This window comes from Mobula birostris, chromosome 9 (assembly GCF_030028105.1).
Source record: "Mobula birostris isolate sMobBir1 chromosome 9, sMobBir1.hap1, whole genome shotgun sequence".
NCBI classification, from domain to species: domain Eukaryota; kingdom Metazoa; phylum Chordata; class Chondrichthyes; order Myliobatiformes; family Myliobatidae; genus Mobula; species Mobula birostris.
Genome location: NC_092378.1, coordinates 23,628,159 through 23,654,371, shown reverse-complemented (window position 1 = coordinate 23,654,371; position 26,213 = coordinate 23,628,159). Strand labels below are relative to the sequence as shown.

Here is a 26,213-nt window from a genome sequence, read left to right as displayed (position 1 = left end):
CCATGAGAGGTACAGATAGGGTAGATGGTCATAAAAATCTGTCATAAAAGCACAGGTTTGAAGGGGTTTAAAGTGAATCTGACCAGTAAAATTTTATCCCCTCCCCCCTTGCATACAATGATTAATATCTGGATCATGTTGCCTAGAAAGGTGACTGAATCCGAGACAGTCAATATGTTTCAAAAGTGTTTATACAGGCATTTAAATATGCGAGGCACAGAAGGATATGTTCCTAATGTGGGCAAATGGGATTAGTCCAGATGGGCAAAAATGGTCAGTATGGATGCAATTGGCTGATGGTCCTCTTTCTGTGTTCTGTGAGTGTATAACCCTCTAAAAAGAGGAGAGAAGAACCTCTTCTAAAGATGTTCTTTGAATTGTGAAGAAAGCTGCCATAACAAAAAAAAAGTCAGTAAAACAGGTATTATGTTTTTTGAAACTACACATACAAATAATAGCATAGAACAGGAATAACTGCTTCAAATGTTAATCAATAATTATTGAAATCTGATTGGCTAATTTTACACTTAACTGATATTACAACCTCATATCTTCACCACCTCTTTCTAAAATGCCTTCCTGCACAGGTGTTAACACCGTGGGGAGAACCATCTTTTCTCCAAAATGTCTTCCTCCACACAGTGGTGATGCTGCTCCCTACGGTTAACACGGAGGTGATGGTGCTCCCTACAGTTAACACGGAGGTGATGGTGCTCCCCATGGTTAACATGGAGGTGATGGTGCTCCCTACACAGTGAACACGATGGTGATGCTGCTCCCTACAGTTAACATGGTGGTGATGCTGCTCCCTACGGTTAACACGGTGGTGATGGTGCTCCCCATGGTTAATACGGAGGTGATGGTGCTCCCCATGGTTAACACGGAGGTGATGGTGCTCCCTACAGTTAACATTATGGGGAGCACCATCACCACCTTGTGATTTTCTCCTCTGTGCTAGTGTGAAGAAGACGCATCCATTTTTCAGCTCCCTCAAGTTGGAGCTCTCTGAGAGCACTGGAAACAAGTTGTCCAGTCTTAACCACTGGTAGCAGATGGGAATAGAATCAGAATCAGGTTTACTATCACTAACATATGTCATAAAATTTGTTGTTTTGTGCCAGTGGTACTGTGCAAGACATAAATATTACTACAAACCACGAAATAAGTAAGTAATGCAAAGGTGGAATAGTGAGGTAATATTCATGGACCATCCAGAAATCAGATGGGGAAGAGGAAGAAGCTGTTCTTAAAACATTCAGTGTGGGTCTTTAGGCTCCTGTACTGCCTGCCCAATGGTACCAATGAGAAGGCAAATCCCAGGTTGTGAGTGTGAGTGTATTTAATGATGGATTGATAAGGTGCTTTATCGAGCAGCTTTATATTTTGAAGTCTAATGTAATGAAGCTCGATCTCCCTGCCATTTTTATATATTCATGGCCACAGTCTTTAACTCCTAAAATTCTCATTTCAGCTGAAAATGCCCATTAATGAAGCCAAGGTGCTACTGACTGGTGAATCTGCAGTAGTGCTTCCTCAGCACCTACAGAAGTAACCTGAGTTATATATAGCTAAGCTCTAAGAATAAGAGCTGACAATACAGTTCAGACGCAGAGAGCTCTAAAAGAAATATGGAGAGATTGAATCTTGTTGTTTCCATATGACCTGAAAGGGACGTAGGGTCTGTACCTGAAGGATGCCTCCAGATCATCCAGCTTGCATTAAGTTTGGGCCACCTCCTTTATATCGTTGGCATCTACCATGTAAAAGGGAAGTGGCCACCCTTATTTGAGCAGTAAGTGGGTAGATTTTTCCACATTGTATTACCTCCCCCATTTCCAATTCCAAACCTCCTCCCGAGCCTAACCTTCAGGCATCTGCTAGAAGGACACTTCTTGGTTGAAATGCGTAAGGTGCCCAGAGGTGCCAGAATGTTCAAATGGGTATTAACTCTTCATGAACTAAACAGTAGTTATCTATAATTTGTGTTTATTTCCCCGTCGTGAATTTAAATATTCTGCTCATTTGCCTTATAAATATAGAAGTGTGTTAGGGCTAGTGTAATCTCTCAAATGACACTGAGCAATTATTTTGCACAGCAAGGTGACTGGGAGAAGTACAAGGAATGTAAGTGCCAATCCAGATTATATAACACCCCTGATAACAGACTGCACAAAATCAACAGCTGCCGAAACTTATGGGATGTGGTCCACTTGCAGGAAAGTATGAAGACCTTTGAAAAAGGGACTGGTATGAATATATTGATTGCATTGAGAAGGCTCAAAATAAAAAATTGAAAATCCAGCAACGGAGTTTGGGAAAATGCATCGTCTCGGATACCTGCCCGCACAGAAGTCTCAATTATAAATGCAAGTCCATTCTTTTCCATTGCTGGGGAAGGTGAAGTGAGGGTACGATTTTTTTTTGGACATTAGGTAACTGTGCTCAGAATTAGCTGTCATTCCCACCCAAGATGAGTTCCACCTAAAATGCTTTAAAACAAAAGCATATGAAATATTTCTTCTGCTGGGGTCTACCCAATTTTATTTCTGAATTTTGCTTCAACACCAAAAAGGTACTAATTGATAGAATTCCCTGCTTAGCTTGTAGCATGAAGCAGCAATCAAAACATGGTGCTTCTGCATTCTTCCATCGAGGAATCTGGACCCCAGTGAAATTTATTAATGAGATGCAAACCGTACACCTAACAGTAAATAATTCAAAGTGAAAACATTTCTAAAAACCATCAACTTCGGCCCATAAGTAAAAGAAGCAAAATAAGGTTACGACTCACATGCTGTTGAATAACTCCCGGTAAGTTTCATCACCTTTGCCTTCTGACATCAAACTGTCCAGCTTGTCTATCAATTTTGCTTCCACCTGTAAACATAAGTATTGAATATGTATTTATTACTTAAGTCTTCTGACAAATAAAACAAGCTTTTTGCTAAAAAAAAAACACTGTATTCTCTACAGCACTTCAAAGAGAAATAACAGGCGTGACCTAGATATCCAATTGTGTCCAGAAATGGGCCAAGGGGATGGGGATGTGGGTTGCAGCTGCTGGGTCATGTCACAGAAATGTTTCACATGAAACAGATGCCGTCTACCCAATAATAATGACTCAGGCTTGCAGCTTGCACTACACAGCCTTTTAAGTGGGAGGGCACTCTGGTTGCTGTCAGAAGGGAACACGTACAAGGAAAGCAAAGCTAACGACTGTTCATATTGGACAAACAAGTTCTCTGAAATGGCTTTGGAGGCTCCTCTCCCTTCATGGCCAGAATCTTCACAGCAACATTTCCACCAATACTGAGAAGAGTCGATACCTTAAGGTTAAATCTTCAGGATATCAGTGTAATGGTTGGAAACATCAAAATATGTTTCACTTCTCCACACCATACACAATGCAAACACAGCCATCCTTCATTTTTCTACAATGACTGATAATTTATCATCTTCCTCCCAATCTCTGTGACCATAATCTTTCTGCACAGCTTGCAAACCATGAACAGGATGGCACTGACTCAGCAACGACAGGCACCTTTTCTGAACAACTTGCTGGGCTTGCTATCACACTTTCTTTTCTCCTTTGTACTATAAAATCACACATAACTGGCTCCAGGTTTTATGCAGAGGTTGCAAACCACTGATGTCACATGGGAAGGAGGAGATTGATTGTTGGTGAGAAGAAGCTGCAAAGGAGATGGCACTCAGAATACTTGACAGCCTATCCTCTTTTCCTCTGTTGCTGTTACTTTATTAGATTCCTTGCCAAATTGAAAGGATGTTCACTAACCATTTCTCCATCAGCTTCAATACTAACTGTTGCCTTACCACCTCACCCTCTAATGCTAAAAATATGAGGGAGAGCCAACATTGCAGGAAACTCAGTTCCTCATTCTGAAGCTGGAGTTGCAATTGAACAGATTCCAGAAAGTTCACGTACCATGTGTACCTTTGAGGTTGGATTCTCACCAGTGACGAATTGTCGTGCTCACGGTGCTGAGAACATCTGATGATTAGAGCTCCTCGGCAGTCTAGGCCAAGCAATGCACACAAAATGCTGGAGGAACTCAACAGGCCAGGAAGCCTCTATGGAAGAGAGTAAGCAGTCGACATTTCAGCCCGAGACCCTTCATCACTCTTTACTCTTTTCCATGGATGCTGCCTGGCCTGCTGAGTTCCTCCTGCATTTTGTGCCTGTTACTTGGATTTCCAGCTTCTGCAGATTTTCTCGTGTTTAGACTAATGAGCCTATTTTCCTGGGAAGAAGCAGACTTCAAGAGACCAACATTCCACCGAAAACTGATGGTGATCCATTGTTAAGTACTCAGTGTGTTGTAGACCCTGTCAGCTAGTCTGGGCAATGGCATGAGGTAATCGGAATTCACTTTGATACAGAGTTTGTAAGTTATCCTATCCCGTGTGGTTAGACGTAACAGTGGATTCCACCTATGCTACCTGCTCATACCATTGCTGTGTTATCTGATCTGGTTTCACCCTGGCTTTCTGGACCAACGTTGACAATGCTTCCAGAGGGTCACAACTCCATTGCACCGAGCTTACACAGAACAGTAAAAGTACTGAAGCACATCTCCCAGCTGTCTACTGGAGACTTAAGAGCTGCCTTCTTTGAAAGCAAGAATGTATCTGAGCCTCCATCACCCAGCTATCAATTTCACCCCGTTCACTGGTTAAAGCCACTCTAAAGGACAGCAAGACACCTGAAGCTGTCTGTATCTAGTAACTGAACGTTCTTGATGGCAGTTCCACAGACTCCCCGAACTGTAAACATTGGGGGAATGACTAAATAATCAAATATGGGCAGAAGGTTTGCACAAGAGCCATTACTGATTTCAAGAGGAATTCAGTTGAAAAATATGCTTTCTCTTCTGGATTTCATATTGGTGTTATAGTCAAATGAGAAAAAGACTCAAGGTTGGACTGCTGGTGGTAGTGATGGCATACGTCTATTGGTACATTAGGAGAGACTATTGGGTTTACATAGTTGGTACTTTTTTAAAAAATGATACAAGTGTTGTACAGCCCACGGTTGCATGGGAAATAGGATACGAGTGTGGGATCCCTCTCTATTCTGAAATGTGGTGTGGAAATTTAAACTTGAATCACATCTTTAAACAATAGAACACCACAAGGTCCTTTACCAAAGTAGAGTTAGGTAACTTTTGAGACCACACACACTGTTGATACAGCAAGAGAATGCACGGCTCTTTAAAAAGACTAGCAGAGGCGAACTGACCTTCAATGTTGCTTCATTCCATAAAATGACAGGTCACAATTTTGATTTAAGATACATGCTCCAGCAGAGGGTAGGGAAGGAGAGTGAGGGATTGAGAACAGAGGAGAGACCAGACTGTCATTCTGAGGTGAGGATTTCATTATGTAGGGTTGGGATATTTGGCCCAGACAGAGAAAGCTGGAGATATAGTTTGTAACTAAAATCAGACATACAGAGGAATCCTGCACTGGTGGAAAGCAGCACAGTCATCTCTTGCATCTCTGTCCATTTGAAGAGTTATTGGATTCTGTCTTAATATCAGTGGCCTTGGTAATCTCTGAGGCACAATGCTAGACTATAAATAGTGAGATGCTTCACAAGAATCTGACAGGAGTGTGTAGCATAAAAGTTAAAGTCAAGGTGACCTTGTTAGTTTCAGGCTTTGCTGCATTTGCTTCAATTTATACTTCAAATGTGGCTATGCTGAGTGACATTGCAAAAATGTAGGACTATAATTTGGAAGGCAGGCACATCAGATGTTGGAAGAGAAAAGCTCCTTTAAGAAAGTTTTTTGTTATCCTGCACAGAAGTCCCTCTCCTGAGCAACTCCTCTCCCCTGCCAGTCTCCACCTTCAATAGCCAACCTGAGCTACACATGTCTTTATTAAATCTATTCAGAAAGGCAGCCAAAACCAACAAAACATAACGAACTTAATTAGGGTTTCCTGGTCATTGACTGAGTCAATCAAAACAGAGGTCAAACCGTAAGACATAGGAGCAGAATTAGGCCATTCGGCCCATCGAGTCTGCTCTGCCATTCCATCATGGCTGATTTATTATCCCTCTCAAACCTGTTCTCCTGCCTTCTCCCCGTACCCTTTGACACCCAGACTAAACAAGAACTATCAACTTCTGCTTTACATATAGCCAACGACTTGGCCTCCAGAGCCATATGTGGCAATGAATTCCATATTCACCATCCTCCAGCTGCTAACGTAATTCCTCCTTCTCTGTTCCAAACGGATGTCCCTCTATTCTGAGGCAGTTCCCTCTAGCCTTAGGATCACCCACTTTATAAAGCTCTTTCAATATTCAACAGATTTCAATGAGAACCCCCCCTCATTCTTCTAAACTCCAGTGAGTACAGGCCCAGAGCCATCAAATGCTCCTCATATGTTAAACCTTTTATTCCTAGGGTCATTCTTGCAAACTTCCTCGGGAGCCTCTCATCATTGCTCCTATATTTAAATCCTCACAGAATGAATGCTAATATTGCATTTGCCTTCTCTACCACTAACTCAACCTTTTGGGAATCCTATACAAGGACTCCCAAGTCCCTTTGTATTTCTGACTTCTGACTTTTTTCCCCATTTAGGAAATAACCTACACCATTATTCCTTCTACCAAAGTACATGACCATACACTTCTTGTCACAATGTCTGCCACTTCTTTCCCATTCTCCTAATCTGTCTAATTCCTTCCGCAGACTCCCTGCTTCCTCAACATTACCTGCTCCTTCACCTATCTTTGTAACGCCCGCAGACTTGGCCACAAAGCCATTAATCCCATCATCCAAAGCACCAATATATAATTGGGAATAGAAGTGGTCCCAATACTGACCCCCTGAAGAACACCACTAGTCGCCCTTTGCCTTCTGCCAGTTAACCAATCTTCTACCCATGCTAGTATCTTTCCTGTAATACCATGCACTATCTTGTCTTGCAGGCTCACGTGGGGCACCTTGTCAAAGATCTTCTGAAAATCCAAGTAAATAACATTCACTGAATCTCTTCTGTCTATCTTGCCTGTCATTTCCTCAAAAACCCAACAGATTTGTCAAGCAAGAAAGATTTTCCCTTAAGGAAACCATACTTTATCACTGGCCTCTAAGTACCCTGAAAATTCATCCTTAATAATGGACTCTAATATCTTCCCAACCACTGAGGTCAGGCTAACTGGCCAAACAGCCTCAAATGACTACCAAGCAACTGACCCCAACACAACAGCAAATGAAAGCTGCTTATTAAATTGCCAAGCTGGGAGGTCCTTTTCTTAGTTAATGCAGAATTGCTGATTCTATGTTCTTATACATATGAAGTAATAAAGAAATGTTGTAATTTGCTAAAGTGTTTAAGGTGTTGCACAGCTGGATCTTCTGGAGCTGCTTCCTGAAATTAATCCTTTAACACATATTGACATGGAGTTGAAATCTGCTACAACCCCCTCTTCCAGCCAGAATTACGCAAATATGCTTGGCTCCAGCAATGAAAAAACTAACAGCTCTCTGAAACTCCTTTCCACGTCTGCCGAGCTACTGCAGCAACTGCAGCACATCTCTTTTTTTTTAACAATTTCCTGGTTCCCATAAAAATATTACTGTGTGTCAAGTGACAACAACGAATGACTCGATGTGAAAGAATGAAGGATTACACCTAAAGAAATAAATATTAAAACAAAATGCTCTCATTTGTGTTGCAGGAATACCCAATAGCATTGTGACTCTATAATTAACTTTAAAAGCCAGCTTCCAACATAATTAGAGCTTTCAGTGAATGATTGCTGATATGGTCAGATGCATCTTGAGTGAATTTTGACATGTGAAAAATGAACTTAAATAAACAGGTTTCTAAAGTAAAATACATAAGCATAAGCAGCCTTCGTGCCAGAGGGAAAAAAAAACACCTCCTCCACTATCCTCCCCCTCTCACAGTATGAAAGCAGAAACTACACCCATATATCTTATTTCCAACCTTAACCACATAACAACAAATTCTCTAAGAAATTTTAAGAATTGCTAATTTTTGCGTCTAATATATTCAAATCAATTTTACATCATTCACGGAAGTATATAAATGGTCAAGTTTCGTAGGTTAAGTAATATTTATATTACTGAAATTTGAAATATTGTCATTTCTAGAAACTCTTACTATGATGAATGGATTTATCCCATGCAGAATATTTTATTCCGTGTGCTCTCAGATAATGACACTTGTGCATTAGGTAAACATTATTTTACTTAGAGAGGAATAAAATGCAAACTAAGTAACAGCTCTGAGGAACATTTCTATTTCATTGTAGGAATAACCAAGAGCTTTATTCTGCCTGCTTAATTTTCTGCCCCACTCACGTTCCAGTTCCTCTGTGTCTGACTTGGTTCATTCATGTTTAACTCAGGCGTGAAGAAAGTATCAATCAAACAAAACCTTAACAAATATCCAACTTCAACATTTGAGTTTTCCAAGCATAACAACTTTTACAACCTAATAGTAGTTACCAATGATGAATCTGCTAATTGCACTCGCATCCCCTCCAGACATGCCTTGGACTTCCTGACTTGCCCCATTTTCTTTTATTGGCAATTTCATCTTTCCTACTTCCATTTCTATCACAGATGTCATTCCCTGTCCTTTCCTCATCTCCCCTGCTCTTCCTTACTCTCTGTACTTGCCTAAAACCTAATTTAACATCAACTAATTATTACACCAATAGAATTCTACCTGTTTGAAATTTCCAGTACGCCTCTGCTCCCAGTCCATCATGTCATGGAAAATTGGGATCATCACATTACGAAGGTCTGCCTGAGGTACAAGAGTTACTTCAAGAAATGGTCCGATTAGTCCAGGGATAAAGTGCAGCTTGTGTTCTCCTGTAATATAATCAGGAAGAACTTAACAGGTGTAAACAGCTGGTATTATGCCAGACATATATGTGAATTCAAAATCAGAACAAATCTTTTGTCTTTTACCTAGATTTTGCCACATACTGAAGATCTCACACCCCATCATCACCCTCATGTCTCCGTACCTATAATTTGATTTGAAAAATCAATGATAAAGCACAAGAAACAACAATAATAGAAAATATTCATTGCCTTTACTCTAGGCATAATTGACTTTTTAAAACATGCATAAAACAGTACAAGTCTCATAACATAACTTACTTTTCCAGAACTTTCTTCCTTTTTGATGGTGAAAATAACTCCAGCTGAAGACAAGGCTGATTGATAAATATTACTGCCAAATAGAAATAAGAATCCCACACCTGTGGAAAATAAATTCTTTTATTAGGCCTGGGTTCAAATCATTAAGAAGTGGAAGCTATAGGGTAGTTTAATTCAAATTTCATTGTTGTGTGATTTACAAAATATATCTAGAAAATTTGCCAAAAAAAACATGTAAAATCTTAAACACGAGGAATTCTGTAGATGCTGGAAATTCAAGCAACACACGTCAAAGTTGCTGGTGAACGCAGCAGGCCAGGCAGCATCTCTAGGAAGAGGTACAGTTGACATTTCGGGCCGAGACCCTTCGTCAGGACTAACTGAAAGAAGAGCTAGTAAGAAATTTGAAAGTGGGAAAAGGGGGTTTTCCCCCCTCCCCCTTTTCCTTCTCCCTGGGCCTCCTGTCCCATGATCCTCTCATATCCCTTTTGCCAATCACCTGTCCAGCTCTTGGCTCCATCCCTCCCCCTCCTGTCTTCTCCTACCATTTTGGATCTCCCCCTCCCTCTCCCACTTTCAAATTTCTTACTAGCTCTTCCTTCAGTTAGTCCTGACGAAGGGTCTCGGTTACTGAAACGTTGACTGTACCTCTTCCTAGAGATGTTGCCTGGCCTGCTGCGTTCACCAGCAACTTTGATGTGTGTTGCATGTAAAATCTTGATGTCAAATGGTTTGAACCAAAAGTTAGACAGATCCAAAGAATTACAAGAATACAGGGAGAATTACAGGTGGGTCCTCACATAATCATTTAAGCTTATCACACAGGAAGCTAATATTTGTCTATCATGCCTATTCTGGCCCCTTTGTATGAACAAACCTATTAGGTCCCACTCTCTCATGTGGATCTTCTTGTGAGAGCTAGATGATATGTGTTATTATGATAGAATCAAATGCTACATCGGCTATTCCTGGGGTAGAAGTATCTCACATGGACATCCCTACATGCAATTGAGCTCTCATATTATTATTGTGTGAGGTCACACCACAGCCAACAGAGCAGCAACGAAGCCTCCTTGCACGGTGACAAAATGTTTACAAGTAAATTGCCAAGATCGGAGGATAACTCAACCCAACCTTCAACCAGCCGAGAAACACATCCTTCTGAATTATTTTCAATAATATTACTAAATCTGAAATCTGATATAAATACATTAATTCCTATGAAACGCAAAACTAGTTCCTCTCACCTTCCACTGTTAGTAATTATTCTTTCTTAGCAATCTTATGCACTTTTGATGCCATTCATTATAAAAATGTGGATTTTGTTTATTTTCCGAGTTATTGGCAAATGAAAATGGAACCTATTCATTACCTGGGTACAGGCTGTACAAGGGTATAATTTATAGGGACCACTCCTATTGAGATATTTAATGTGCAGTTGATGTTTGTAAGGATTATTTCCAAGCAAATGAAAAAATGCAAGTTTGGAAAACTGGCAACTAAAGTTATGACAGGTTAACAAGGCACAAATATAATGGGCACAGTCAAATGAATGGCTTTATGTCAATAGTAACTTTAATAATAATGTTAATGACTTTAAATAATAACTCTATAGTTCTAGTTTCGCAAACAGAGCTTGGATGATTTTGCATATTTGTGACTTTTGCACTTATATTTCTTCCAGTGCAGTGTAATGCATACAGTGTGCTCTCCTCCATGTTAGAGGAACTAAACACAGATTGCTTTATGGAGCACTTGTGTTTCGTCCACAGGGACAGCCATGAGCTTTTGGTTGCCTGTTACTTTAATTTTCCATCCCACTCCCACCCTGGCCTGTTTGTCACCTCCAGCACTGTTACAAACAGGCGTAAGATATGATTGAAGAAGAGTACCTCTTCATTCATCTGAGTACGTTGGATCCTTTCAGACTCTATACTGAATTCTACATTTTTTTTTGTATTTCTATCCAAAACAGTCATGTTTGCTGCAAGTCTCACACTTACAGAGATATTCCCTTTGTCTTATCTGTTCCTTTCCCCACCCTCGTGGCAATTTAAAATAAACTTGCTTTCTCTCTCTACTAACTGTGATGATTTGCAATATTAACTCATTTCTTTTTCCATAGATGCTGCCGACAAGCTGAATATTTCAGAGTTCTATCATCTACAGCTGTTAGGATTTTCACATTTTATCACCTATCACCTTACCTTCAGATATCATGACTTTAACATTGTTCATTCTACCAATTTCATCTTTTGTCTCCACAATCACACTTAGATCAAGACTTGTAATACGAACCTCAAATACCCCAGTTCCTTAAGGTCGTTATAGGCGGGGGTGATAATGGGGACAATCTCCCACTAACTATTAAATGCTCCCAATATCGTGCACCTCAAATAACCTCTGAAAAACTAAATCCAGCTTCTGGCCTTCAGGTGTGCAATAGCATGACATGCATCACAGGAAACTCCTGTACTGCTGCATTGGTCACAGGTACTAAACTGTATCGGTCTCTGCCGTTCCTTTGGGTTCATCAGATGTGTGGAGAGAGGGAGCTTGCTCTCCATATCATCGTACCCTGGCTTGTGTATCCAGACAGCTAGAGCGCAAAATCAATGGTCGACCTTGACCGACACAGGTCTCACTCACACTCAACCATGGTCCTGCCTGACCAAGGACCCTAATTTTGCACACAATCTGACCTCAAATCGCATCTCCCCCATGATCTTTGGAAACAACAGATATGGTGATCACCTTTATATGTCCCTCAGTGGTGAAATGCAAAAAGTGCATTTGGCCCACTCAATAACCCTGATGCCTTGAATACCATGGCTTTCTGTCCAATGAACTAAATAATTGACAATGTACTACCCAAACAGCCATTAGCCTCTGCCAACAAAAATTTAATCAAAACTTAAATACTTGTGTGTGCCTCACATTGAACATTTTTCAATTACACCAATAAGTCAATTAAACTCAAGTTTGCAAGGATAAGAGTGCATATGGCCAGGTCATCAAGTGGAAAGAAAAGGGAACCACTGTTCTGAAGATGAAATGTTTTCTGCCGGCCCTCTTTATGAAACCCGCACCCCCCCCCCCCCACCCCGGTAGCCTGCATCACTTTTGGCTCGAAAAAGAGTCGAGAGCCATGTTTACAGGTCTTTGCCACTTCACTGCTAGGAATGTGAGAGCAGGCTGGAATGAATCATCTCCAATCACTACCTGTGGGGAAATGACTCATTTAATGACACAGTCAGGATAAGTAACATATTTTGGATTTCTATCCCTGTCTTACTCTCCACTGAAGCAGCAATGTTTACGTCACCATACCATACCCAAATAACTTTCAAATTTTCACATCTTATTAAATACACAATAAAGAGATTACTGCTATATTCTCGTATTCAAATTTATGCACTCTCATTTCAACCCAAAAATATAAATGATATGCATGATGCACTCAGTGACCAGTAAACCTTCACATTCTGCAAGGTATTCGGGCACCATGGTGCTTAAAAATAATCAAGGCATACATGCTTTGTGAGAAGCCAAAAATTTAAGTCCATGTACCATATAAAAGCCAAAATTCTACTTTGACGGCTGCTTCTGTGTGACCTCAGAAACTGGAGACAGTACTTGAATTATACTGCAGTTCAGTAGCTTCCACTTGAGGTGAGTGGGTGATTCAATGCAGGAGTAAAGCTATATTGGTTTCGGTTAAATGCTGGAGACAACATATAATGCCAGGAAAGGGTATGCATCATAAAGCACTGTGAAAGCAGTTTATATAAGCTCAGCCCACAGCCAATGCCTGAGTTTATACACTTCTCCTTCTGCCTACTGAACTGCTTACAAGCAGATTTGCATGGACTGTTCATATCTTCACGGGCAAAGCAATGCCTTGAGAGATGCTTAGTGAACCAGTTGAACACCCATAGGAAAACATAGGCAATTTAAAAACTTATCCTTTTGATAGATAACCACACAGGTGCACACACAAAAAAAAAAGCTTGCAAGAACTCCCCCACCCCCGACTTTTTGCACCAGATCTTCTCATATGACAGTGTGCACCAGGTATATCAGAGACTAAATTTACTGCTTTTTTTTTTCCCAAGCTAAGCTTTTGACACTCCATGTCTACCATGTAGCTATTTTGTTGAATTTGACATAGATCAACAGCATATGTTATAATTAACCATATGTTCTAACGAAGGGTCTTCAACCTAAAATGTTAATGTTGTTTTCTCTCCGCTGGAACGGCCTGACCTGCTGATTTCCACTATTTTCTGTTTTCACTTCAGATTTCCTGCAGTTGTTTTTTTTTGATTTATAATTAAACCTGTCAACAGCTAGCTTGCAACTGCCACATTGTCAGTTCAGGAAGCACCAACACTGTTAAAGCTTGCATATTTCAAATATCAAGTAGCAATGTGATGCTGGAAGTTGGTTGCTCATCTCCAAATGATCATCTAAAATTGGCAATAATGAATTAATAATCATAAACTCTATCTACTGTCGAGCAGATATCCAGCAAGGCAGCAATAGGGGAACAAGGAAGAGCCCTGATTGTCGTCAGGATAAGGCTGTCACAGGAGAAAAGCAGATCTGCCATGGTTACAAAATGCAGGACAGGTATGAGGCAGCTATTGGCCCATCTCTATTTAGAGTCATAAAGCCATAGAAAACCACAGCACAGAAACAGGACTTTCAGCCTATCTAGTCCATGCCAGACCATTTTAACTGCCTAGTCCCATTGACCTGCACCTGGACCATAGCCCTCCATACACCTCCCATCCATGTTCCTGTCCAAATTTCTCTTAAACCTAGGAAACAAAATCGCATCCACTACTCGCGCTGGCAACTTGTTCCACACTCTCACCACCCTTCAACTGAAGTAGTTTCCCCTCATGTTCCTCTTAAACATTTCACCTTTCAACTTTAATCCATGAGATCTAGTTATAGTCTCGCCCAAGCTCAGTAGAAAAAGCCTGCTTACATTTACCCTATCTATACCCCACAAAATTTTGTGTACCTATGTCAAATCTCTCCTCAGTCTTCTGCATTGTAGGGAATAATGTCCTAAACTATTCAATCTTTCCTTGTTACTCAGGTCCTCCAGTCCCAGCAACGTCCTTGTAATCATTTTCTGTACTCTTTCAATCTTATTTACATCTTTCCTGTAGGTAGGTGACAAGAACTGCACACACAATAGTCTAAATTAAGCCTCACCACCATTGTATACAACTGCAAAATAACATCCCAACTCCTGTATTCAGTACCTTGATCAATGAAGGCCAATGTGCCAAAAGCTTTCTTTACAACACTATCGACCTGTGACACCACTTACAATGAATTATGGGCTTGTATTCCCAGATACCTCTGTTCTATCGCACACCTTAGAGCCCTACCGCTCACTGTGTAAGACCTACCCTGGATGGTCCTCCCAAATTGCAACACCTTACACTTGTCTGCATTAAATTCCATCTGCCAATTTACAGCCCATTTTTCGAGCTGGTCCAGATCCCAATGCACGCATTGTTAGCAAAGCTTCATAGATTTGTATGTTCTGATACATGATATCAGTGATCTGAAGCACCAGAGGTGAAGCATTGGAGACAAGAGGCGAGTTCAAAAGATTGCCAGAGTGGAATGACCTGAAGATTACTGAGGAAGTTGAATGTGCATAGATCTGGAGAAGGCAGTCTGTTCAAAGAGCTACAGGTTAAATAATCCTGTTTCCAAATAGTCCTGGAATAACACTTATCTCTGGATTTTACCATTTCTTCATCATTTCAGCTCCCACATTTCCCCAAATCCTGAGAAACCCAGTCACCAATAGAGTCCAAGGCATTGACGATTAAAATAAGAGTAAAAATTGAATAGGCCGAAAGCCTGCCCTGCCATTCAGTTACAACACCTGACCTCAGAGCTCATTGAAATTCAGACCTTCCTGTACTGATCTCATATCTTGCAATCCCATTATCTAAAGATCTAGTTACCTCTGCATTGCACATACTCTGCAACAGAATCTCCATAGCTTTGTGAGGAGAGAATTCGCAATGCTCTGTTCGATAAGAACATTCTTCTTATTGCAAGGGAACTTCTAAAGTTCATTGTTCCTGCAAGATTTTGGTGCCCCATTCATTGATGGTTTTCAAAGAGGAAATTTAGAGTACTGAGGGCATTGTGGTACTAGCACAGAAAAGGACATCAGGCCTGGGATCACATTAAATGGTGAGACAATCTTGAGGAGGCATGTGTCCCTCTTCTACTCCTACTGCCTTGTGTTTGCGTTCTGTACTGAATGGCTCACCGCTTAGCTTGAGGCCTTCCTCCTGCTTTTAGACATTCCAGAAAAAAGGGGAAGTATCATCCTTCTATCTACAAGTCCTGTGTGACTCATTAAGTCTCCTGAATCATTTATAGATAAACTAATTACCTGGCTCTTAGGGCGGATTACTCATCCAACTTCAAACTTTCTCCTGTTAAATTCGGGTTGTTGAGTTTGGAATGGACACCAGTCCTCCTGCAGCAGGCTTTTACCCACTCTGAGCAAGCTAAATATGTTCTTGCAAATTCTGTTAGTTCTCCCAGAATTATTACTTCCAATAGAGTTTAATATGGCCTTGAAAAGTCTCCTCACAGGAGCAATAACAATGAATGAATCACCCTAAACAAGATTATTTACTGCAGTATCTGCTGAATGAACTAGATTGAATAGAGCAGAAATCAAAATTAGGTCAATGGTCAAATGTACATTAGCCAAAAAGCAGCAGGCAATAGAGTGTAATCCAATTAAAATCACGTTACCTTGAAGTCAAAGCTTTCATTTAGAAAGTTCTTTCTAAGTGCATCTGAGAGATACAGGATTGTGGTGATGATCACACTGAAAGAGGAGAAAAGCAAGGATCAGTATCTGAAACCATACTCAATTTGTAACTTCACACATTAAAAAGATGACATTAGCTGCAGCCGTGTCATGTTTCACATTGTAATAAGTGCTTATATTTGTTGAAATAACTAGGTATATCCCTTGTTTACGACCATCTAAAGAAATTTGTATTAAATACCTTTCACTTGTAGTTTTGATCAGAGAGGTCATTCTTTAAAGTCATTAATTTCCCAAATTTGTTGGGTGACTATTTAGCAACCCCTTAAGCAACAGCTCTACATTCTCTTTCTAGTTCCAATTCGATTACTTCATATGCTTATTTAAAAATTTTATATATTTATTGAGATACAGTATGGAATTGGCCCTTCCAGCCCTTCGAGCCATGTTGGCAGCAATCCCCCACCTACAATGACAAAGGTGGGAGGAAACAGGAGCACCCAGAGGAAACCCACACGGTCACGGGGAAAACGTACAAACTCCTTACAGGCAGCAGCAGGAATTGAACCCAGGTCACATTCACTGTAAAGCATTGTGCTAACAAAGCTAAGATACGGTGCCACCCCATTTCCCTATGAATCAATCCTCAGTCTCCTTTTGCATTGCCTGTTTTCCTGCTCCAATAGTTAACAAGGGAAGATTAAGCAGAAATCCTTACAGAGAATGTTGGAAACACTTCACAGGTCAGTTAGGTAGCTGCTGAGAGAGACCAATATGATGAAACCTGAAAGGTAAATTCATTTTCTCTCCAAGGATGGTGCTGAATCTGTGCAAAATCTTTAGCACTCTCTATTTTTATTTCATGTCTGAAGTTCTTCATATGGGATACCAATTAAGTAAATCTTCTTCAGTAAACTTTCTAGATCTGAAACCAGCATCTGTAAAATTCTCCTTAAAGGTTACACAGTTTCTTTGCTGACCCAAGTTTAAGCTAAGAAACTTTTTGTCAAGTTGCTAGTTTACTGTACATAATGGCAACATAGGTCAGCACAACCAGAGTTTCATTTCCAGTTATAAAGTTCGTCAAAACTTATCTTGAAGTTATCATTCTAAATAAGTGAATTGCAAATTCGGTCACCAACACAGTCAAAATAGCCTCAAGTCTTGGTAATCATTTTAATAAATGTCAGAACTTTGTACAAGGATGCTTAGGTCTTGGACAGAGGTTTGAGTTATTTCTGGTTGCTGGTCTTTAGTAAGATTTTTGGGATCTTGAAGAAAGTTTGCTGGAAGAGGTTTACTGAATGGTATCTGACATGAACATCAGTTCTGCAAAGAACCTGGACAGCCTTTGGTTGTTTCCTTTGGATAAGAAAAACAGATTTAAAAGGGTATTGGAACCAAATTCAACAGTGAAGGAAATTATATAAATGAAGGGAAAAGCGTAACAGTTACAACAGACAATAGGTGCAGGAGTAGGCCATTCAGCCCTTCGAGCCAGCACCACCATTCACTGTGATCATGGCTGATCATCCACAATCAGTACCCTGTTCCTGCCTTCTCCCCATATCCCTTGACTCCGCTACCTTTAAGAACTCTATCTAACTCTTTCTTGAAAGAATCCAGAGAATTGGCCTCCACTGCCTTCTGAGGCAGAGCATTCCACAGAATCACTCCTGTGCGAAAAAGCTTTTCCTCAACTCCGTTCTAAATTGTCTACCCCTTATTCTTAAGCTGCGGCCTCTGGTTCTGGACTCCCTTAACATCAGGAACATGGTTCCTGGCTCTGGCGTATCCAGTCCAATCTGTTACAACGAAAGAACGCAGAAAAATGTATGTCCAAAGGGGCAGCACATAATTCCAGACTAATGGCTGGAGATTATGGAAGAAACTACTGCACAGACTCCTTCCAAGGCAGCTACCAGAGGTATCATTCATAACTCCATGACTTTAGGGTCTATTAGATTAAAAGGAACTTGATAATACAGTACAAGACTACAGGGCTCAATTAGGATATAAAATTACATATGGCGTACAACAGTTTCGTTGTTCAGCACTGTTGCAGCCTGTCTTTAAATGCTTCAATTACTTTCACCTTGTGTGATTAACCAGCTTCCCTTTAATGCACAGATATTCATCACTTTAGCTACTCCCTACTCCCTTTAGCTACTGCCCCTCAATTTCCCGTTTCATTTATGAGCAACTACCATACACCTATGACCACTCATTTAGTCTCCCATTACCAGAAATGCTCCCCCAATATACTTGGGAGAAATTTCTGCCTTTTCAGTAATAAGCATCAGCCAAGTTGTCTGATGCTTACTTACTGTGAAGGGGTGGGGAGAGTTAGTAATGATGTAGAGTTGCATGGGGGTGTATGAGGTGTCCAGGGACGGGTAGCACCTCTGGTGGGAGGGCCTGCCGTGCCCTTTCTCAGGACAGCTCATCCACCTTTGGTCCCCACCTGGCGCTCAGCTGTCACCTGTGGCTCCAAGTAGCTGTAACATGCGCAGCGGTCACACCCCGGTAAACTGTCTCAGCAAATGGGCCAAACTAGTTGAGGGTCGCCGATGGGTCTTTGACCCTCGGTGAGGTAGAGGATCTGTCTATCCCAGTGTGTGAAGTCTGGCCGTGGCAGACTGACCGGAGCAGACTGATTAATGGTCCAACGGTCAAGAAGGCAGCCCAGCAGGTGTGGTGGAGCGCTAGGAGCACGACAAGGCACTTAGACATCCTGGTCATCCACTGCAGCAGGAGAGGTCTCCAGCTGTAACGGTTGTCCGTGCCACTGGATCAAGATCTCTTCTGCCGAGGGAGTGGGATTGCGCCTGTGTAACGGCTGTTCCACTTAAAACTCCATCACGCACGGGTTTCTGTTGTGCGATTCATCTCAGTCCAAACCCAACTCGTCAAGCCCTGCAGCGATGGGGGAGTGGCAAAGGAACAGGTGGAGATGACCACCGGCAGTTGTAGTCACAAACCTGCACGTAGGCAGCCTTTGGATCAGTGGTCGTTCGTCTCTGTAGCCGGGGCAGCAGGGATGTCTGGCAGCATCCCTTTTTAGGACAGCACTGCCCACCCTCGCATGAGGGAGGGGGTTAGAAAAGGTACCCTAAACATTGCCTGCCCCACAACATCAGGCTAGCTAACCGCGGCTGGCGGATCATCTCCTTAGTGGTCCACATGCATCAAGAAAAGCAAATCAAAGCAAACTCATCTCTGGAGGCTGAAACGTCCGCACCTTGCTGGATAGAGGCAAGGTGGCAAGGCCTGAAAGACGAACAGCACTCATAGCGGCCGAGCTTCGCCGTTATCACACTGATATCGCTGCACTCAGTGAGACCAGACTTGCAGACGAGGGGTCATTACAGGAAGCTGTGAGTGGATATACGTTCTTTTGGAAAGGGAAACCACAGACTGACAACAGGATCCACAGAGCAGGTTTTGCAATCAAAACTGCTCTGCTGAAGAACAGCCCTGCTCTACCCACTGGAATAAATGAACGTATCATGAAGTTCTGCTTTCCTCTCAGCAATTCCCGGTATATCACCATCGTCAGTGTCTATGCACCTACTCTCGTGAGTCCAGACGAAGACAACGCAAGTTCCTATGAGGACTTGGACCAGACTAGTCGGACAACACCCGCCAGCGACAAACTCGTCATCTTGGGAGACTTCCAACACTAGGGTGGGGACAGACAGCGACAACTGGGACGGAGTCCTTGGGAGACATGGGGTGGGAAAACTAAACAGTAATGGCCTGCTGCTTCTGAGCAAGTGTGCCGAGCACAACCTGTGCATCACTAACACGATGTTCAGACTGCAAACAAGTACAAAACAACCTGGATGCATCCCAGGTCCAAACACTGGCACCTACTCGACTATGTCATTGTACGCCAGCGTGACCTTCAAGACGTCAGCATCACCCGGGCCATGTGAGGTGCTGAGTGTTGGACAGATCACAGGCTGGTTCGGTCGGTCCTCAACCTGCACATAGCCCCTTTGCATTGTAAGCAACCAAAGACTGTCAGAGTGTCATTCAACATCGGCAGACTGCAAGACCCAGGTCAAGTCCAATGTTTTCAAGATGTACTTAATGAAAAACTCTCCGGCAATTCACCGCTTGTGGAAACCTGTTCCGAAAATTTATAGCGAGAGGATTTGAGTACAGGAGCAGGGAGGTACTACTGAAGTTGTACAAGGCCTTGGTGAGACCACACCTGGAGTATTGTGTGCAGTTTTGGTCCCCTAATCTGAGGAAAGACATCCTTGTCATAGAGGGAGTACAAAGAAGGTTCACCAGATTGATTCCTGGGATGGCAGGACTTTCATATGGAGAAAGACTGGATGAACTGGGCCTGTACTTGTTGGAATTTAGAAGATTGAGGGGGGATCTGATTGAAACGTATAAAATCCTAAAGGGATTGGACAGGCTAGATGCAGGAAGATTATTCCCGATGTTGGGGAAGTCCAGAACGAGGGGTCACAGTTTGAGGATAAAGGGGAAGCCTTTTAGGACCGAGATTAGGAAAAACTTCTTCACTCAGAGAGTGGTGAATCTGTGGAATTCTCTGCCACAGGAAGCAGTTGAGGCCAGTACATTGGCTATATTTAAGAGGGAGTTAGATATGGCCCTTGTGGCTACGGGGATCGGGGGTATGGAGGGAGGGCTGGGGCGGGGTTCTGAGTTGGATGATCAGCCATGATAATAAATGGCGGTGCAGGCTTGAAGGGCCAAATGGCCTACTCCTGCACCTATTTTCTATGTTCCTATGTTTCTATGAAAGGTGGACGCAGTTCAAAGATGTCATCACGCAGACTGCAACAACTGTACTCGGACTGAAAACCCGAGTACATCAAGACTGGTTTGATGAAAACCATGAGAACATTTCAGCAGCCTTTCAGGCCAGGAACACGGCCTATGCAGACTGGCAGAATGACCCATCATATGTCTCAAAGAAAGACAAGTTTAAACACCTGCAGTCCAAAGTACAGGCAGAACTGTGAGAAATGCAGGACGAGTGGCGGCAGAGAAAGGCTGAGCAAGTGGAACGCTATGCAGACATGCATCCCACCGGAGAGTTCTTCAGCACCATAAAGTCAGTTTATGGTCCTCCTAAATCAGGTTGCTCCCACTTGCTGTCATCTGATGGGTCGAGCCTGATCAAAGACCAGGAAGCACTTAAAAGCCGCAGAGCTGAACACTTTTCCAACCTACTCAATAGGTTGTCCACAGTTGATCCTGATGTCTTACAGCAGATCCCTCAGCAGCCAGTTCTGGATGACCTAGACCTGCCGCTCTCCACTGATGAGATCCAGAAAGCAATCTCGCAGAGGAACCCAAATAAAGTAACAGGGCAGGACGGCATTCCTGCTGAGATTGACAAAGCATTAGGCCCAAACACCTTACAGGCATTCCAAGACATCCTGGAAGACATCTGTATCACAGAGGAGATGCCTGACGAGATCTGCGATTGCCCTCATCATGGCTCTCTACAAAAACAAGGGAAGCAAATCAGACTGCGGAAACTACAGGGGTATCTCACTGCTGTCCGTCCCAGGCAAGGCTTTTGCCCGCATTCTCCTGAACAGACTTGTCACTGTCTCGGAAAGGAACCTCCCAGAGGCACAGTGTGGCTTTCGGCCAGAACAGAGTCCAGGAGAAGTGCATCGAGCAGAACAAGCCTCATTGCTCTGTCTTCCTTGACCTGACAAAGGCATTTGACACTGTAGACAGGGAGGTTCTCTGGATCATCCTGAGATGTTACGGATGCCTGAGGAAATTTGTGAAGATGATTCAGCTGCTCCACGACGGAATGACAGGACAGGTCCTTTGCACTGGTTATACGTTAGCTGCATTTGTCATTTCCAGTGGGGTGAAGCAGGGCTGTGTACTAGCCTCAGTCCTGTTCAATCTGTTCTTCACTTACATGTTGTCATGTGCTGTCCAAGGTCTGAGGGAGGGAGTGTACATCAGGTACCGATTGGATGGCTCTCTCTGACCTTCACCGCTTGATCGCACGGACGAAGTGCCTCCATACAGTCATTCAAGAAACTCTCTTTGCTGATGACTGTGCGCTCCTGGCGCACAAAGACAGTGATCTACAGTTGATGCTGAACAAGTTCTCAGACGCTGCTATGCTCTTTGGCCTAACTATCAGCCTGAGCAAGACTGAAGTACTTCACCAGCCCGTGACAAACACCAACCCCATAGAACCAAAAATCACTGTTGACGACACCCAGCCGACAAATGTAAACAGCTACAAATACTTGGGAAGCATCATCTCGAGTGATTGGACAAAGAAATTGACTCCTGGATCAGCAAGGCCAGCCAGGCTCTGGGGAGGCTGCGTACCAGAGTGCTCAATCAACACAACGTCCCCATCTCCACAAAGCTGAAAGTCTACAGAGCTGTGGTCATCCCTTCTCTCCTATATGGATGTCAGACCTGGACTCTGTACCAACGACACATCAAACAACTGGAGAAATTTCACATGTGCGCCCTCCGCACCATCCTTGGCAAGACCGTGTCTCCAGCCTGGAGGCCTTGGATCGCACAGAGTCCACCAGTGTTGAGACCCTGATCATCAGAGCCCAAATGCAGTGGGTGGGACACGCCATCAGAATGGACGACCACCTTATGCCTCGCCAGCTGCTCTATGGTGAACTGGAGACTGGAAAGAGACCTCAAGGTTGTCCGCACAAGCGCTACAAAGACGCTGTGAAGGAAACCCTACGCTACTGTGACATCCAGCCAAGGGAACTAGAAGCTGCGGCTGCTGACAGAACCGGCTGGCGAGCCCTGTGCTATGAAGCCTACACCAGGTTTGAAGACAGGCGGTGCCAAAAACTGATGGAAAACCGTGAGTGGCGTCACAGAACAGCAGTCACAATTATTACAACAACGGACTTCCAGTGCCCCCATCACAACTACAGTATGCAACAAGTCCAGGAGACAACACATATTTCAATTTTAAAACACACTTAATTTTTTGGTTTATTGGCCAGATGAACAAGACAGCTAAAATGTGATGTCTTCATGAATGTGAAGCCCCAAAACACTATTCCCAGGGATAATAGATACTGGGTTGTATTTTAACAAGCTTCCTCTGAAATACCTCACATAATGAATTTATCATGTATTACAGCATTAAATGTTCTTTAGTGGGAACTTGCTCTTGATTCTGATTTGTGTGATTTGTTCCAGAATACATTAAGGAAGATAAATCAAATACTGCAATATGTACCAGGGAAGAGAGAGCTCTAATAGCTCTAAACAGCTCTAATTTAGAAATATTGTCTACCTTTCCCCTTAACGCCAAGATCTCTTGTCCATTCTCCCTGGCGAGTTCCAGGAAAATGAAACTCTATTACGATAAGAGGAACCACATTTTTTGAATATCAAATTCCAAAATCCAAAAGGTAATAATTACTTTGGATATTTCAGGATTGGTCTCATTCATTTAACTCCAACGAGTAAAATGTTTAACGTACCGTCAGTGTTCAAGAGTTTATATACATCGATCATACAAGCACTGCCACGAGCATCTTAAATTATGGATCTTACTTGTTTGTAACCAAGCGCATTATCGTCCAGTCTTTTGGAAACATCTCTGGCCTTGTTAGAATCTTAAACACTGTAAAAATCTGCAGCAGAAAATCCTTAAAAAAAGATATATATATTAATTTCAATGAATTATATCCTACTAACTCTGAAGTGACCATAGTTTTATCAGAGATCCTTGGTAATATACTTAGCAAATATGCTTGATGTCAAGGGCCTAATAGAATTTAGTACCTTTATCTTAATTGACCAAGGATGTGATGAGGACTAAAATTGAGTAACCCTGGCAAAACTTAGGCTGAGCAAGACTGAACTGAGCAGATTCATCAGCAAGACCGAGGAATCCACTGTGGAAATCAGGAAAGGGAAGTCAAGTTCCTGGGTGTTAACATCTCTGAAGATCTACTCTGGACCCAACATATTGATGCAATTACAAAGAAGCCATGACAGGGGCTTCATTCAGAGTTTGAGGAGAATTGGTATGTCACCAAAGGCTCAAGCATATTTCTACAGATATACCATGGAGAGCATTCTAACTGGTTGCCTCAAAGTCTGGTATGGAGGGGCCACTGCACAAGATTGAAAAAAGCTGCAGAAGTTGCAAAATCGGCCATCATGGAATCAGAACCACGTTTAGTATCACTGGCATATGTCATTAAATTTGTTGTTTTGTGGCAACGGTACATTGCAATAAATAATAATAAAATCTATAAATTACAAGTATATATAAAAAAGAAAAGAGAAAGAAAAAAAATACTGAGGTAGTGCTGGTGGGTTCATTGTCCATCAGAAATCTCATGGTGTAGGGGAAGAAACTGCTCCTGAAACATTATGGTGTGTCTTCGTGCTCCTCGACCTCCTTGATCATAGCAATGGGAAGAAGGCATTTGCTGGGTGATGGACCCTGCCTTTCTGAGGAATCGCCTTTTGAAGGTGTCCTGGATGCTGGGAGGCTGGTGCTCATGATGGAGCTGGCTGAGTTTGCAACTTTCTGTTGCTTTTTTCCCCCCATCCTGTGCAGATTCCTCTCCATATCAGATAGTGATGCAACCAACTCAATTAGAAGGTTCTCCATGATACATCTGTAGAAATTTGTGAGAGTCTTTGGTGCTATACCAAATCTCCAGAAGCTCCTAATGAAATATAGCTACTGCTGTGCCTCCTTTGTAATTGTATCATTATCTTGGGCCCAGGATAGATCCTCATCGATGTTGACACCCCTGAACTTGAAACTGCTCACCCTTTGCACTGCTGATCCCTCAATGAGGACTGGCATGTGTTACCTCAACTTAGTTCCTGAAGTCCACAGTCAATTCCTTGGCCTTAATTGCAAATCTGCTCATTTCACTCATGCTCAGTTGTCTGATGTGTGCCGAGATACACAGTCATGTGTGTAGGTCATAGAATAGTAGGCGAAGCACACATCATTGAGGCGCACCATTGTCAGCGAGGAGGAGATGTTATTTCTGATCCACACTGACTATGGTCTCCCACTGGGGAAGTCAAAGATCCAGTTGCAGAGGGAGGCACAAAGGCCCAGGATTTGGAGCTTGTTGATTAGAACTGAGGGTATAATTATGCTGAGCACTGAACTGTAGTCAATAAACAGCTACCTGATGTAGGTATTACTATTCTCCATGTGACCCAAGGCCAAGTAGAGAGCCAGTGAGATTGCATTCACTGTAAACTTATTGTGGCAATAAGCAAATTGGGTCCAAGTCCTCACTTAGGCAGGAGTTGATTCTAGACATTATCACCCCCTCAAAGTACTTCATCACAGTAGATACGAGTGCCACTGGGCGACAGATACTGAGGTAGCTCATCCTGCTCTTCTTGGGCACTAACCTCCCCGACATCAATATCTTCAAAAGGTAAAGCCTCAAAAGGGCAACATCCATCATTAAGGACCCCCAGCACCCAGGGCATGTCCTCTTCCCATTGCTACTATCAAGGAGGTGGTACAGGAGCCTGAAGACACAGATTCAATGGTTTAGGAACAACTTCTTCCCCTCTGCCATCAGATTTCTGAATGGACAATTTTCTTCTTTTGCTCTCTTTTTGCAATTTGCAAAAATTTAATTTTTTAAAAATCTATTTCTTATTGTAATCTATAGTTTTTTTATTATGTTTCGTAATACACTGCCGCTGCAAAACAATGAATTTGACGACATATGCCAGTGATATGGAATCTGATTCTATGCAAAGCTCGAGTGGTAGCAGTGTTTTTGGCACTACAACTGAAGGCTACCATTGACCAGATGCCACAGAACCATCTTTTGACCTTTCTTCCTCGGCTCCAGCATTGTGAGTTGAGCGGTGACCAGGATCTTTTCTCATCCCATTGGTTTTTATAAAATTGTTTAATTACACAACTCTGTTCAGGACTGAATGTGGCAAGGCATGCAAAGCTTTCATAGCATAGTATTTGTGGGATCACTTAGCTCTGCCTGCAACACAGCTTACACTGTATTCTTTTCAAGTTGTCGTCCATTGAAGTTTCAATGAGTGAGCTCATTTTTAGATACATCTGATTTTGGTCGCACTTGGAGTGAGTTTGTGTATTCTCATTCAACACCAGCTTCACAATTATCACTGGGGAGTGAGAAATACTAGAAGTTTGAATACCAGCTTCACAATATTGT

At 42.4% G+C, this 26,213-nt stretch overlaps 1 protein-coding gene across 3 annotated transcripts in view; it reads right to left on the bottom strand.

Annotated features, from left to right (window-relative positions):
• Window positions 1-26,213, bottom strand: part of dock4a (dedicator of cytokinesis 4a) — a 365,685-nt gene that overhangs the window by 97,624 nt on the left and 241,848 nt on the right. For all 3 annotated transcript variants that reach the window (XM_072267619.1, XM_072267621.1, XM_072267620.1), the window contains exons 27-32: window positions 23,575-23,669; window positions 15,990-16,065; window positions 9,180-9,280; window positions 8,985-9,043; window positions 8,737-8,885; window positions 2,792-2,877 (exon numbers count right to left, since the gene is read on the bottom strand). In XM_072267619.1, the coding sequence (XP_072123720.1) occupies window positions 2,792-2,877; window positions 8,737-8,885; window positions 8,985-9,043; window positions 9,180-9,280; window positions 15,990-16,065; window positions 23,575-23,669 (566 nt within the window). The remainder of the gene's footprint in view (window positions 1-2,791; window positions 2,878-8,736; window positions 8,886-8,984; window positions 9,044-9,179; window positions 9,281-15,989; window positions 16,066-23,574; window positions 23,670-26,213) is intronic.